The sequence below is a fragment of the Calypte anna genome, chromosome 1 (genome assembly GCF_003957555.1).
Source record: "Calypte anna isolate BGI_N300 chromosome 1, bCalAnn1_v1.p, whole genome shotgun sequence".
Lineage (NCBI taxonomy): Eukaryota > Metazoa > Chordata > Aves > Apodiformes > Trochilidae > Calypte > Calypte anna.
The window spans coordinates 120,319,595-120,335,266 of NC_044244.1; the positions used below are offsets into that span (position 1 = coordinate 120,319,595).

Here is a 15,672-nt window from a genome sequence, read left to right on the forward strand (position 1 = left end):
AGCTGAATCTAGCAAATGATGTGAAGACCAACAAGAAAAGAATCTACATGTACATAACAGCCAAAACAAGACATGAGCTGGCTTCTGAATAGAGTAGGGTGACAAATGATGCTGAAAAAGCCAAGATGCTCAAAGTTGCCCTTTCTACAGCCTTTAGTGTTAAAACTAGCCTTCAGGAATCCCTGGCCCCTGAAAACAGAGGGGAAATCTGGAGCAAGGAGGGCTTATCCTCAGTGGATGAGGACCAGATTGGGGAGCAAAGAAGAAATAAGTAAAATCAGGGGGACATCATAGGTTGTATTCATAAGTGCTGACAGAACTGGCTGGTGCCATTGCAAAGCTGTTCCCAATAACCTTTGGAAGGTCACAGCTATTGGAGACATTGCTAGGGACAGGAAGAGAGCAAGTATCCCCCCGCCTTCAAGAAATGCAAGAAGGAATATCCAGGTAACTACAGGCTGGTCAGCTTCATATCAGTCTTCAGAAAGGTGATGGAGAAAATTCTCCCGGGAACTACTTCCAAACACATGAAGGACAAGGTGAGCAGAAGTATGGATTTATGAAGGGGAAATCACACTTAACCAACCTTCTACAATTACATTAGTAACTTAATGGATGAGTGGAGATTAGTTGTTGTTCACCACATTATTAAGGCTTACACATTGTTAAGGGGTGCTGGTTGACAGCTGACTGAACATGACCCATCAGGGTGCACAGGTAGCCAACAGGCCAACAGCATCCTGGCCTGCATCTAAAATAGTGTGGCCAGTAGAATTAGGGAAGTTCTTGTTCTGCTTGACTCAGCACTGGTGAGGCCACACCTCAAATACTAAGTTCAGTTTTGGGCCCCTCACTATGAGAAGGACATTAAGGTGCTGGAGCATGTCCAAAGAAGGACAATAAAACTGGTGAAAGGTCTAGGGCACAAGTCTTACAAGGAGCAGCTGAGGAACCTGGGAGTGTTTAGCATGAAGAGAAGTCTGAGGAGAGATGTTATTACAATGACCTGACATGATTGTGGTGGTGGTGTTTTCTGAGAGATGTCCTGAAAAATCTAAATCCAAACAAGCCACAATACTTTCTCAGTTTGGAGCTAAACGAACAAAAAAAAAAGCAACAATAAAAAAGCTGAGGGGAAAAATGGTCACTCTGAGTTCCAGTTAGTAATACATACAGATTTAGCTTCTGTGGTGTTTTCTAGGTAATCTTCTCGAGATGCAAGAGAGAGGCTTGCTTGATCAAGCTGTTAAAAATAACAAGAAAAAAGCATTTATTAGGTAAACTCAACAGAATTCAAAGGTAGGCCTACAAGCAACCTTGGAAGAGTTCACGTTTTTTATGGAAGGATGTGTATAAATATCTAATGCATAATACATTGCGTGAGTCTGAGTTTCACAGGATTTCAAAAGAACAGAAAAATCCTATGCTGTGCTGGAAGACATTACCTAAACTGCATTACTGTGATCTGGGGAGTTTCAAATGTCCTCTACAATATCTAAGCCACATACTGCAGCAAAGAATCACCACATGATTTATGTGCTTGTGGCTCCACTATTGAGTAGGTAACTCCATTAGTGGGTGTAGAGGATCAAACAGTTTGTGCTGATGACCATGCTATATGTATTTCAAGGGCACAAGAGTCAAAGACTTAGTGTATGGACCAAATGCCCACTAGATGCTACAGCATCTTAGCTGCTATGTGTTTGGAAAGCATCATCAGCCTTTGACTGAAACTGAGGTTACACTCCTGAGCTTCACCCTAGATCAGTACTGACTGCTGTGTTTGGCTTTTTAAACAGATGTACTGAAACAGCTGGATACCAGCCATGGAAATGATTGCACGCTTGCACAGGAAATTGTTACGCATCCAATACATCAGCTAAAGATGTCTGGTAGATCCAGGTGGAACTTTGACTTTCACTTACCTTTTTGATCTAAATATGGACCAATTTTATTAGTCTGTAGTCACCCTCATACTGGAATAAGGTCTCCAAGTTAATTTCTAAACTAGTCCTGAAAATCCATTGGGATCTGCATTTAGTCTTCTGAGTGAAATGAGTACCTGGGAATATTTGCATACTGTTTCAAGCACCTAAACGGGCACAGCAGATACCTTAATATTACTGCTGGAAACAGGATTTCTCAAAACACTTCAACATGATCAGGTTAGGATAGGCTGTGGAAGACAAAGCTGAAAACTATTCAACCAGCTTCCAAACTCTCAATAAGACACTGATGGGAATAGAAAAAACAGTATCGTGGTTTGAGCCAGGATAGAAACTATTTTCTTTTTAGTAATTATACTTTTCAGCTAAGTCCATAGCTAGTGTCCTGGGAGGACACCGTCCATGTGTCTGCCTTTAATCCAAATCTGTGCCCTCCTGAATCTGTGTGTTCCTGCATCCATCTCACGCCTGCTTCTGATTCCAGGGGCCCAGCCTGGAACTTTCCCAGGAGGGAGTGATGCAAGTGATACTAGGAGGAGCATGACAGTGGTTTGGTATGTTTTTGTTCACATTTTATTTTTTTTTTTTTTGTCACTACTGTTTCATTAAAGCTGTGTTGTTTAGTTTCCAACCTGTAAGTCTCTCTCCCTTATTCTCTCTTCTTCCCCTATAGGGAAAGGGGTTAACAGAGAGCATTCATCAGTCATTTAATTGCTGGTCCATCATTGAACAGTGACAAACAGTTTTGATGTTCTAAACAACATCATCTGTACCAACATGTATATTTTGGTGCCACATGTTTGGTTTTTTTTTAATAGGTCTAAATAACAGAGATTTTATTGTTCATACAATTTCACATATTTTTAAAACTAAGTCCTATACTACTTATTTTTCACATTTCTTACTTTTATAAAAATTACCTAAATAAATACAACTAGAATCTCAAATGAATGAATCTTTTCCTCCACTCCTGATATTCTCAACCTTTAAAATATACCATAAATAAAATATAACGATACATCCACTAAAAGGAGAGCAGCAGTGATGCTCAGTGAAGCTCTGATTCTCTGAAAAACTGTATCACCTTCTCTTTTCAGCATATTGAAGCAAAAAGAATATATTCATGCTTTTCATATGTGTGTGCTGGTAATAGCTAACCAGATTATTTGGTGTGTGTTAATTAGGTGACTGTTGTATGAAGCTCATCAAAAGTTTCCTGCCTTAAGAGTTAGCTCTTACTTAACCCACTGAAACAAACAAAATACCCAACAAAACAAAACAAAAGATTAAAAAGATCATGCTGAATGCTTAGCACAGTTTTATTTGGAGTTTCTACTTTTCTGATCCATTCATGATTTTGCAATGCTGAACAAAAAGAATTTTGCAAGCAGATTGAAATACTTTGTGGTACTTCTGCACCACTGGGAACTTCTTAAAACACAGACGAAGTAGAATACTGGCTGATGCATTCTGCAGATCAAGTTTTTTATGAAATTAAGAACAATATAAACGGAATACCCTGAGTAAATAATATGTTACTCATCACGAATAGTGCTTCAGTTATTCAGACACCCAATTCATAGGTGCCACTAAACATACTGAGTGAAGGTACTGCCAGGTATAATGCATTTCCAAGATACCAGCAACAGGGATATTTAACTGCTCAAACTTTCCCTGACAGGTGACTTGGACTGAAATATTGTGACAGGAAATACTTAAATCACTCTCCTGATTCTACTCTTCCAGTTCTTCTGAACAGATCTCCATCTGAAACAAAGCTGACAGGATCTGAGCAGCAACTCAGCAGAATGACATCTTTAAACCAGCAAACTGTTGATCTGCTGTTGACTGCTCAGGAAAATGTCCTAGAGATGGGGGAAATTACCCTTCAGTTTCATTCCAGTTAAATGCCTCAGTCAAAAGCTCTTTCAAAGAAGTGACTCAAAATTGATATCCACTCCAGTACCACCACAATTAACTGTTGTTTGATCCCCAAATGCAATGTATTCTTGGCTACATTCCTACTGCAAGTCAAGATGCTAGCAACACAAGGCTCATTGATCTTTTTTTGCTGTGATGAATGGCATCATAACTTTCTTCTTTGTCCCTTGTCATTTGCCTTCATAAACTATTTTCTTGCAACAGTGGACAGCTGGTCTACTCTGGCTGCTCATCTCTACTTCTCAAACAACAACAACAACAATCCACTGAGCCCAGGCACTCAATCTTGCCCTGGTGACATCTCACAGTAATAGTTACAATTCTCTCTGGAGTTTTAGCAGACTACACTGAGGCAACATTTCTTGAGCCTTTTTCTCACTAATCTAAACTGTTGTGTAATGTCATGCACTGTTAACAAACTGGTAATTCTTTAGTCCAAAAGCAATAACATTTCAGTAAAAAGGTAAATTCTCTATTTTAGGTTTAGAAGTGTTTCTGATACATCTCTGTCGTAAAGTTCTGTATAAGCCCAAGATAATGTGTTTCTAGCCCAAGAAAAATATCTGAAGTTCAAAATATCTGCTACTGATGCACTATTCTTCATCTTCACAGACACAAAAAAAAATTCTTTCTGCAACTGATGAGTCATAAGCACCCAGAACACCCCCAAGGACTGGATAACCACTTTCATTCTCATACACCTTGGTTTACTGGGAACATATATTTTTGTCATCTGAAAGGAGAAAATACTGCGTGTAGAAATATTTTTCAATAGCATGTAGTTCCTAGTGGCTCCTATGTTCCCATTAATTGGCACCTGTGTACATCTGTAAGTCAGTAGATAATAGCAACAAGAATCAAGTATGAACATTTAGCATGTAAATGTGTGTTTTAAAAAATGAGACCACAAAATACCATGCAAAGTGACTTATCAGACATGCTGTGTTGTACCTTCAGGATATAGCGATTGGAGATTTTATCATCAGCAGCCACATATAAACGGATGAAAACGGAGTTACTGTATTGACCACGAAGAGTTGCCAAGGTCTGGGCTAAGCTAAATCTCCTTTCTGACCACAGCCCTTCAGGTCCAATGTTGGATTCCAACACAGGCCAGCGGAAAGGTGAATGCCTCAGTATACTTAACAGGGGTTTCATGTCAGCTTTTTCAATTTTATCTGAAATGTTAAAGTGTGACAACAATTACATTCCAGACACTTCAAATCCAGCAGCAGCTGCATGAGACGAAAAAGATTTATCAACATTGATTGATTTCTAGGCAAGATAGAACACAATGGCTGAAACCCAAAGCCTCTGTGCTGCCTTTGAGCATAGAAGCATGGGAGTCCAACCCACTTTATCTGAATCAAGAATAGGAGAGGCAAATCAGTTCCTTTCTAAAGAGGAAAAGGGCTGAAATTAAGTAATTTTAAAACACATTCGTCTCATGGGAACTAGCATAGAAATGTCACTGATTCTGAGGGGGTTGTTGCACATAATCAAAGTTAGAGGGGTCAGCATCTCAGCACCAAGATTTTGGGACAGGCTGTCTCAATTGCTGTCAGTCTCAGGCTGTGCTGGAGGAAAACTGCTCAGGAAATAAAATCTGAAAGAGTCAGAAGGACAAAGGGCACTGTGAAGGACAAATTCCACTCACTCCAAACTCATCTGTGTAGCTACATAAAGGTAGTGATGTGTCCCAAACTAGTGTACAGCACCTTACAACAACATTTCCAAGCTCAGGAAAAACTCTTTGCAAATGTGGCTGTAGGACTCTCCATCCAAATTTGCTTGATATCCAGGTAACAAAAAGCTAAAGAGTCCATGGTTGTCCATAGGCAGCTGTGTAAAATTTTTTTGATTAAACATATTTAGAGAAAAGTAGGAGGTGCCAAGCAGGCTCTTGAAAGTGTCAGTATGAGAATTTCATTAGAGGGCTCCTCTGATTGACCAGGTACTACCTCCACACCCCAAGGTCATGGTTCTGGCACCGTTTGCACAGATAAATATCCCTCCATAGTTCCCTGACAAGCAGAGGTCTCTGTAAAGCTGATTTCTTGTGCCCTATTGTACCTCAGACTTGAGAGCAAACTCCAGAAAACAGCAGAAGACACTGCATCTGGTTGTATCCAAATAAGCAAAACCTGCAGAGCTCAGCAGAGAACAAAAGATCTTGCCTTTAGAAACACAGATAGCATGCATGTGTCCCTCTCAAACCAGGCCACTTACTCTCATTCATGCAGGATGCATACAGGATCTTGGCCTTCTGTACAGCTTCACTGTCTCGTCTTTTGCTGATGGGTTTCTCAAGCAGTGCTGAAAAAGGAACACACTTTTTTTACAATAGGTTAGGAAAAGTAGGAACTGTGTTTGCCTGCCTCAGGATACACTTTAATTGATGAGGTTCTACATGTATTTTATTAAACTGTAACATAGACATGAGAGGTTTTTACATTTTTCCACCTCCAACGGAGAAGAATCGATGAATGAATGGATTATTTTATTTTGGTTTATTTATTTTTAAGAGGACTGTTTTAAAGCCAGTTAATGAATTCTGTTTGTTGCTCATTCTCACAAACAGCCAACATCAGCAGCCTGAGAGGATGTGGAATCATGAGGCAAGGGTGGGAACAAACACACAGGACAGGGAGTCAGGAATTCTTTCAAGAGGCTCAGGCGCTGGTGCCAACAAGTTGTGAAACTGGAGTCTAGGCAAATCTGAGAAAGCGACATAATCCCTAGAGCAAGACTTCTGGCCCTCATTTTTGTCAGCCCTGCTGACGCTGAAAGAGAGCAGTGGAGACCTGCCCCAGTGTCTGTCAAACACAGCCTCAGAATAGCACAGAAGGCCAAGTGCCCAGCTCGTGTTTGAAAAGCTGAATTTTATAGAACCCTCACAGTACAGGTGTCAAGCTCCTTGGTGCCTGAAAGCCAAACTAGTTTTTGTAAGCTGTCATCTCCCTGTATTCCTAGCATTCTTCACATTATGTTATGGAAGTGAAATAGCATAAAAATTTTATCTTAATCTCAACAGTCAGCTTTCAGCTGGCTTTAGCCATTGTGTCCAAGTTGTAAATCAGCCATGATGCTGCTGCATCATTATGCTGTAACTCAGTGCAGGGGCAGCTTAACTTCAGTGAGATAGATCAGGTGCAGTGCAGAGTACTTGCTTCCACAGCCAAGAGAAGCAGAGTAGTACTTGAGCAGGTCTAGCAAACATTGTCAGCTCTGACCTGGTTTTCTGAGACTCAGACAGATCCTGCATGGTATTCCCTTACTGTTACTGGGACCACTGGAGGGGGTAGCTATGCTGAAACCATCCCAAGTCCCTCCTGTTGTATGATCAACCAGAATTAAAGAGCCTTGAAAAATTCAAGAGTGCCTTCTCTATATCATACTCCCCAGTGTTCTGGGTTTCAAAATGGTTTATGAGTAAAGTACAGTGCTGATAGGCCTTGTGTGGTGCTGTGCCTCAGCTAAGAACTATGACTCAGAAAAAAAGGACAACAAAGTGCAACGCAGGAGTCCCAATGGTCCTTCAAAGCGGAAGGCCACTGGGACTTCATAACACATGGAAAAAACAAACCACTTCAACAAGGAGCTTAGTCAGGTGTCAAGGCGCCCTTACTCTTCTCTGCCAGTACTGGGCTGTGTGATGCAGGGTCCTGAAGGGATGGTGGTGCTGCCATTCAGGAGCAGCATCCTTCTGCAAACAGGCAGCAGCTTCTTGGTTTCCATCCCTGTCCATCCCAGAAGCTCACCAGAGTCCTCTCTCGGCTTGTCATGTCTCAAGGGAGGCAAAAGTCCAGCTCGGTGACACCACAAGATTGTATAGTTGAAAATGGTCTGGGTTTCCTCAAAGGATTGTGAGCTCACTACTGGAGGTAGGCTTGAAAGACACTTGTTTCCCAGGTTTTCAATACCACCTGGAATAACCTGCTTTCATGCAACTCTCAAATATTCCCTGCCTGTGCTCATCTAAGCAGCCACTCTCAGGAGAGCACACTACTGACCTCAAAGTATTAATTTATCAAAGAATACCCTAGTGATGAACACAGGCCTCTTGTTTTCTCCCTCCAATTGCTTTTCTCCTTTAAAAAAACAAACAAACCCCACTACAATTCACTTGCTTGAAGGTTGTAATGAGATCATTCCCTTTTAGTTATGGATAAGCTTTTCCCTAATAATACTGCTGGAGTGAATTCCAGATACCTTTGTTTTCAAATCCTCAAATTGACAATATTTCTCAGCTTGTTAAATTTAATATGATACTAATCACAGACCATGTCCCCACTGTGAACATTTCTTAGCAAAATAACCAGACCTGTTCTCATTTTAAGAATGGCAAGTTAAAGAAAATATAAATGAAACCTACACAAAACTAAGAATGAAAAAATACACTCCTATACACTCCAATAACTTCTTGCCAGTGAGCTGCCCAGTCATGAAATCTTGAAGCTAATGAAATTCAGTGGTTAAAGCCCAGCTAAAGCTTGGGAGTGATACAGAGAATGAAGTCCAATAAATTAACATGAACTCTAGGATTATACCTGCATAAAATGCTGTTAAAACCATGCTTGGTGTTTTCCCATCAAACCCTCTCATTATGCAATGGAAGGAAGCTTTTAACACTCCCTGCACTATTACAAAGACTGAGGTGAGGCAGATGCTGCCAATTTGCTTAGAATTAATTTAGGAAGAAAAGTCTTGGTTCTAATGATGTAAAATCCAATTATCAAACATGGAAGCCCTAATAAGACGGTTAAATCCTGCAGATACTGAAATAAAAGGTGTGATCCAGGAGGCTATTTAGGCTATGTAGTTTCCTCTGCCTTAACCTCAAGCTTCCAGAAAGACTTAGAAGCTCAGCCCTAGAGCACTGGCCAAACACACTTGATTTCTGCATTAGCTAATACAAAACCCAAAGACAAGGTATAGAAATTCATTTCTTATTGAACTCACAAATACATATGGATTTTATGTGTCCTTCCATAGTCCTCTTAAAGAACAAGAAAAGGCGAGAAGCAATGCCTATGAACCAAAGTGATCAATTTACCTACAGGTTGCTGTATCCGTGGAAAGAAAGTCATTACTGTGACTGGAATCAATGCAGGCACTTCAAGCTAACACTGGATTAGCAAAGTCAGCTGCTGTGATTAGCCTGGCCATAGGAGCAGCTGCACCAGCCCCTCCTGCTCTGGGCTGATCTAATTGTGTGGGTTAGCAGATGCTGAGCTCTGCAGTGCAGCATTTTGAAGGGCTGCAGCTTCGTGTCCTCTGTCTGGGGACCTTCACAAGTGGAAGAGACCTTCCTCAGGGATGTTTGACCCTCTCACCAGCATGGAGAGGCACTCTCTGAACACTGCTCCACCTCTTAAGAAGTGGCTTTCATCTACGCTAAGGAAAATGCCAGCCTGGGACCCACAAAGAGCAAATTCAGCCCCTCTGAGATAATGTAACTCTTAACTATAGCTGGGACGGAGGACTTCCAGTCCACCTTGAAAAAATTTAATGGTTTCAGATATTTTCTCAGAAAATATCTCTTCTTTCCAGCAACAGAAAGAAAAACTTGCTGAGATCTATCCAGAGACAGAAAGACAAAGACCATCACAGACCAGTTAATGTTCAGCCTCATGAGATACCCACAGAGCTGTTGTTGAGTGCCGTACTCTGCCTTTCCATGCACCTGCTTTCACCCCTCCTTAGAAGATTTTGTGTGTTCATGCAAATCCACTGAATTGAGTCTAAAAGGTCTTCCTAAAGTCCAGTAGCTGGAATGAAAAGCTGTAGCCAAGTTATGAAGCTCAGGTTTGCCAGCATTTTGACTAAAGTAGCTCACTCAGAGCTATGAGGGACATCGCATCTATTTATCTTATAGAATTTTTTCTTTTTTTTTTTTTAACTCCATTTTCTTGTTCCAAAACAAAAAACTCCAGGTCCCTAAAGCAATCTTACATTTTAGGACTCCAAACATGAACTGAATTTTACTTGAATCTATAGACAGTTACAATAGACAGAAAAACAAGTCCAGAGTCAGTGATTGTGAGATAAATCTTATCCAGCTTCCATCAGCATTTTTTAGATTCAGCTTTTAAAAAGAAAAATTTAAAACTAAATGGCTTTTACCAGATTAGGAAACACACTGCACTCCAAATATATTTTAAAAACCTTCCCAAAATAATAGTTATTTGTTAGCTCACAGTTAAATGTTAGAGTGCTACGGATAGAACAGTAATTTAGCTGAAGTGCTAAAAAGATGACCACAATCCAAGCTGATTTGCAGACCTCTGGAAGAATACAGGATCATTATTAACAGCAACCATAATTAAGCAATTTATTGCTGTTATTGACTAATCACTAGCCTGCTGCAAATGCAAAGCAGAATATCATAGTCAAAAATCACCAGGACAAGTAAAGGGAACAAGCATAGCTTAAGGCACCTTGAATATAAGGTCTGCAATCTTATTTCCCAACTGTGTTTGAATGGCTGCTCTAGCAAAGCAGCTCTCCTTCAGTCATGTCTCTAGTTTCCTTCACTTTCAAACTATTTCCACAGTTATTCTCTTCAGAATAGGGATAATAGTCTGCACTACTGATCTTGATACCTTACTGTCCATGTTTATGCATGCACAGGATGCCCAGACACAAGATTTACGGCTCCCTTCACATAAAACTTAGTTATGGCAAGTGTTATGGCTATTGGTAATTCTGTAGGGCTGAAATAATTTATCTCATCAAACAACCACCACTTGCACAATTAGAAACTGGCTAAAGGTGTTTGTGATATCTGAGACTTTCTGAGGCTGCACAGTGCTTCATCATTCATTTTCTTCTACCACAGGGCTGAGGGTGGGGAGGTTCCCACTGCAAATCCAAGTTCTTGTGCTTCTGCTGGCCTAGGTCAGGCGGGCTTGCATCATCACTCTCCCTGACTCTTGTACAAAACACAAAGACTCAAGATAGCCAACAAAAAAAACATGCTATAACTGGGAATGATTCTCCATTGTCTGAACTGTAGATGCTCAGATAGATGGTCAAGGGGAAAAAAAACACAGCTGAGGGAGAGCTGAGGTTAGGAAGGGAAGGAAGGAAGTTTATACTGAGTTGCCTTCAGATGGTGCTTTTCCAGGGCAAGAAGGCTAAAAAAGGCCAGTTTCCTGTGGGTCACTACCAACAGTAAATAGCAATCATCTGCTGTTAAAAGTGAGAGCAAGGCACTTCATGAAATAAGCTCTGCTTCTGTGTGTGTGTGTGTTTATTTAACTGCATACTATTCTGAAGCTGCTAAGGATAGTTTTGTGGTTAAGAGTTACCTTTAATCTTACTTTCCATTTCTAGCCTTTGTTGATTTTCCAGCCTACTGTCTTACACTGCTTCACTTTGGTTTTCAATGACTCTATTTTATTTAAGGCACTGAGAAAATCCTGTACCTTTCCCTCTTCTGACTTTCCATGAAAAAAGGATTGTACAGCCAGATTTTCAGGGAGGAGAAAGAAATGTGCATACCATTTATTCATATTTGAAATATTGGTTTAATTTATTAGGGTCCTGATCTGCAGATTGCAAATATTCTGCCTGCTATCAGTTTTCTACCTATACAGTTGAGTTGCATTCCTGAGAGACACTATGTGTTCATTTCTCATTCTACAGGGAAAAATATGTTTTCTCTACACTTTCCTACCCCAGATACAGGGAAAATACATTGTGCTAATAAAGATAGTAGATTTTCTTCTCCATTCATTTTTGTCCTTATCCTTTTACAAGAATCTGCTGTATGTGTAAAATGTAAACTTAAGTGTATTTGTACTGGCATATCTGATGATGATCTGAAATGTATTACAATGCTTGAAGAAGAAAAGCACTGAAGAAAAACAACTGCATGTGCATATATCCCAGTGGCTACATGCTTGGACTTTAAACCAAAAAAAACCCCAACTATACAAAAACCTCAAGAGGATGCCCAATTTCCTGGAGTAGTGAAAAGCTAGAAGCAGACAAGTAATTCAGCATAAACTCCCAGGGCAATGCTAGAGCAAACAGCACTTTTGGACTGCCAAAACAGAGAAGTATCAAAGTGGGAAGATGACCTTATTGTTGTACACAGCTTGGTGAGTCAGACTGGAACAGTATCTGCCTGTTATCTGTCCATATTTTAAAAACAATATTGGACAGAGCACAGAAAAACACTGCATCTGTTTGAATATGTCTTTAGGTGGAGTAGCTTGAGAAATTGAAGGATGGGGCTGGGGTGGGGGTGAAGCCATGCGGTGAGGGAGCATGATTTTTCTCAAAAAAGATGCCAGAAGGGTGATAAGAAAGTACTTCACCATAAGAAAATGCTTGGTGCCAACGAGGTCTTCAGTCTGTATTAAAAGGGCACAAAGAAAGCCAGAAGTTGGGAAATGAAGACAAATTCAGCAGTGATGCTGAATAACCACTGGAGCCAAGCAACCAGAAGAGATAGTGGCTCCTCTGCCCCTTGACATCTTCAAGACATGATGCTTTTTCAGAAGATAAGCTTTAGCCCAATGTGAATTGTTTTATCTCAGTACAAGATATTGAGCTGAATTACATGGGTAATGTAATTGTCTGGTACAAGAAAGGTCACAGGAGATAATCTAATGGTTATTCCTGGCATTACACTCTATACATTTAGGATAAGGATCTCAAAGCACTCTTAGACATGTGGGACCAAGGAGATAAAGCCATTATTTGTTGTTACAGATAAAGACAGTGAGCCACAGAAGATTAATTCCTCATTATCTAACACATGTCAGAGTCCTACTGATTGGAATGATGCTCCATTATGAGTATAAAGCTTGCTGAACTTGATCCAAATACTCAAAGAGCTTCACGCTTTTGGAGTTGGTAGATGCTCCTTTTAATGTGAGTGACAGTGGGAGTCACTCACACGATGCTCAGTACTACAACTGTTTTCAGTACTACAATTGCTTTCAGGAGTAGCTATCAGTCACAAGCTTTGTTTCCCTCCCAGGTCAGCACTACTGTGTGCTACCCCTGTGCAGAAGCAAAACTCAAGTTATCTTTTGGAAATCTTCAGGAGAGCCTCTGGTGCCAGCAGCAGGCATTTCAGCTTAGAAGTAGAGAAAAACCTACTCAAACCTTGGTTTGAGTTTGTCAGTCAAACCAGATACACAACACTTGTATGCAGAACAATGTTTCCTGAGACACAAGATAACTGTGATTAATTTAGCCCCCATTAGGCATGTCTAACCCTTTAAATCCTGTACTTTCTTCACACTAAAGAGCTATGACAAAAGAGTTCCTGAAAAGCAACCATAACCCCTAAAACCTGAGTAGCCAACTGTGCTCGTGCCACAAAGGGTATCTTACAACTCCAGCCACGTCACGAAGACCCTGGCCTTTCTTCAAACTCCCAGTACACTGGATTTAAGAAGCCAACTTCAGTATAGTGCAGGGAGCAATCGTTTGTCCAGGGTGCCAAAGGGCATGCAAAAAAACCCTGAGTACCATGCTGCTGTTACGGAAATCCCATCTAGACAAATGTACAGCCTTAATTACAGTAATGCAAGCTTACATGTTCCAAGAGTGATTATTTCAGAATGATTTGGGGTCAGCTGACGTTCATTTAGAGTATCTGGTTTCCAATTCCTTTTTTTTCAGAGCCTGAGGTTAAACAAAGGAGAGCTGGCAGTGATAAGTGTTATACACAAAGGCCTGTAAGGCACACAATGTTCTACCTCAAAATAAAAGCACTGGCCACAGCATCCAAAATTGTACACAAGATGGCTGCAATTGCTTGACCAATGGTGATTTCCTTGTCTTGTTACAGGAAATAAAAGTTTAATAGATTGGAACACAAAGGGTCCAGGTTATAAGATCACCAAAGAAGAAAATTTGGGAAATAAGATATTGACTGAGATATTTCTTTACTCTCACCAACTTAGAAATCTGATTCCTGTACCTGAAGAGCAGTGTAGAGGGGACAGTGAAGAACATATATATATATACAACTGTAAGTTTGAAAAGAAAGTGACAGATTTAAGTGACAAATTCCAGAGCTGTACATATTTTGAGGGGACATAGATAGTCGAGACAAGATTTTTCTTAGATTTGTTCTTTCAGAGCATTCTCCTGAAAAAGTCATAGACATCTCCTGCTGTACAATGCCCATTTAATGGTTCGGTACAACTTTATTCTCCTGAGCAGAGATCAAACCCCCACACTACTGCACATGCCTGGCTTCCATTTCAGAGCTGATTTGCATCTGGAAGACTCGGGAGAAGAGCACAGCTCATTCATGCCTGCCTGGAAAACACCACAGAGACAAACCTCAGTGAAGGGTGCAGAAGCCTACTTACAGCCTTTGTCCTACCCCAGTGTAACCCAGCTTCAGGCCTGATTAAATTCTTTATGCCTTTAAAAGAAGTTCTTCTGAGAATTTCTCCTGCTAAGCAACGTTCAGGTGTGGTACAACCCCTTTTCTCTATTCCAATTGATAGCAAGATTTGTCTTCTTCCCTAAAATATGAACTAACCTAAAATTATTTCTGTAAACCACCTGTTTTGCTAATTGCTCTGAAGTAGTTCTTGCTAGCCCAGGTGTCTCGTGCAACACGTGCAGTCTGATGCTCTCATCCCCTCCAGACCCTTTACAAGATGTGAGCTGCAAATGATTGGTTTTTAAATAAAAGTTTGCTTCCAATCAGAATATATACTGTTTAAAGACATATTTTTAATAACTAAAAGGACAAAAAAAAAAAAGAAAAGATTTCTCACCACTGTAGTTAAAATGTTTTAAAAACACCAGCACCTTATTGACATTGAGTGACTTTTTTTGTGTGTGTTTGTGTGTGTGTGGCTGTAAACATATCTGAGTTTCAGAGGACTGGAAGGGAAGCAGTAGGAGCCTAACCCAGTACAAAAATTACTTAAATGCATGTTATAAACACCTATTTTGAACTTCTAACGCATTATGATCCATATTTCTCTACTGTTTGCTTTCTAATAAAAATGACCACTGTATTCTGCAGTTTCAGGAACTCATTCCTCAGGAATGTCTTTGTGGAGATGATGCCTTAATTTAGGCCTGCCTTGTTTTGATAAACTGCATCTCCCACATCCTTTGTTTTGTTTTTTGGGGGGGAAAGGTTGTTTGTTTGTTTTCTTGTGTTTGTTTTTTTTTTAAGGCACTTAATGATCAACACATCACAATTCAGTCAAACAAGTTTTATATTTGATAAAATTAGTGTCTTGATGGCAATGTCAATCTCATTATGTATAGACTAGCGCCTCTTGAAAATAGCCAGGCCATCATTGTTAATTCCTCTGCCATTCTGATAGAACATTTAATCATTATGTGTTGGGAGTTTTTTGGAAGAAAACGGACATGTGAACAATCCTGACCAATTAGCATTAGCCAGAGTGAGCTAAGGGCCTTGAGGCCCAGGTGCAGGGTTATTAAAAGATCAGCTATGTGCAAAAGATAAGGGAATTGGCAGCAGAAAGAAGAATAATAGGCTGGGAAAGCATCGCATAGAGAGCACATAAACAGTGTTATTTAACCAGTTCTCAGCGCCTGAGAAGAAGAAAGTTACGGCAGATAAAAAGTTGCAAACAGGATGCCTGCGATCAACAAAGCAGGACAAGGACGATAAGCAGTACCCTATTGCAACATGACAACAGGTGCGTGAACAGCAACACGCAGCCAACCAACATAAGCCATGAAGACGCCAAGACCATATAAATGTGCTGAGGCCGTGGGATCAAGACTCCTCAGAGCCTCACCCTAAGGGCGATGAGCA

General features: G+C 40.4%; 1 protein-coding gene across 1 annotated transcript in view; it reads right to left on the bottom strand.

The window, feature by feature from the left end:
- PHEX (phosphate regulating endopeptidase homolog X-linked) overlaps window positions 1-15,672 on the bottom strand; it is a 105,732-nt gene that overhangs the window by 76,550 nt on the left and 13,510 nt on the right. Inside the window, exons 4-6 of the mRNA XM_008505955.2 lie at window positions 6,117-6,203; window positions 4,839-5,065; window positions 1,175-1,243 (exon numbers count right to left, since the gene is read on the bottom strand). Coding sequence (XP_008504177.1) covers window positions 1,175-1,243; window positions 4,839-5,065; window positions 6,117-6,203 — 383 coding nt within the window. The remainder of the gene's footprint in view (window positions 1-1,174; window positions 1,244-4,838; window positions 5,066-6,116; window positions 6,204-15,672) is intronic.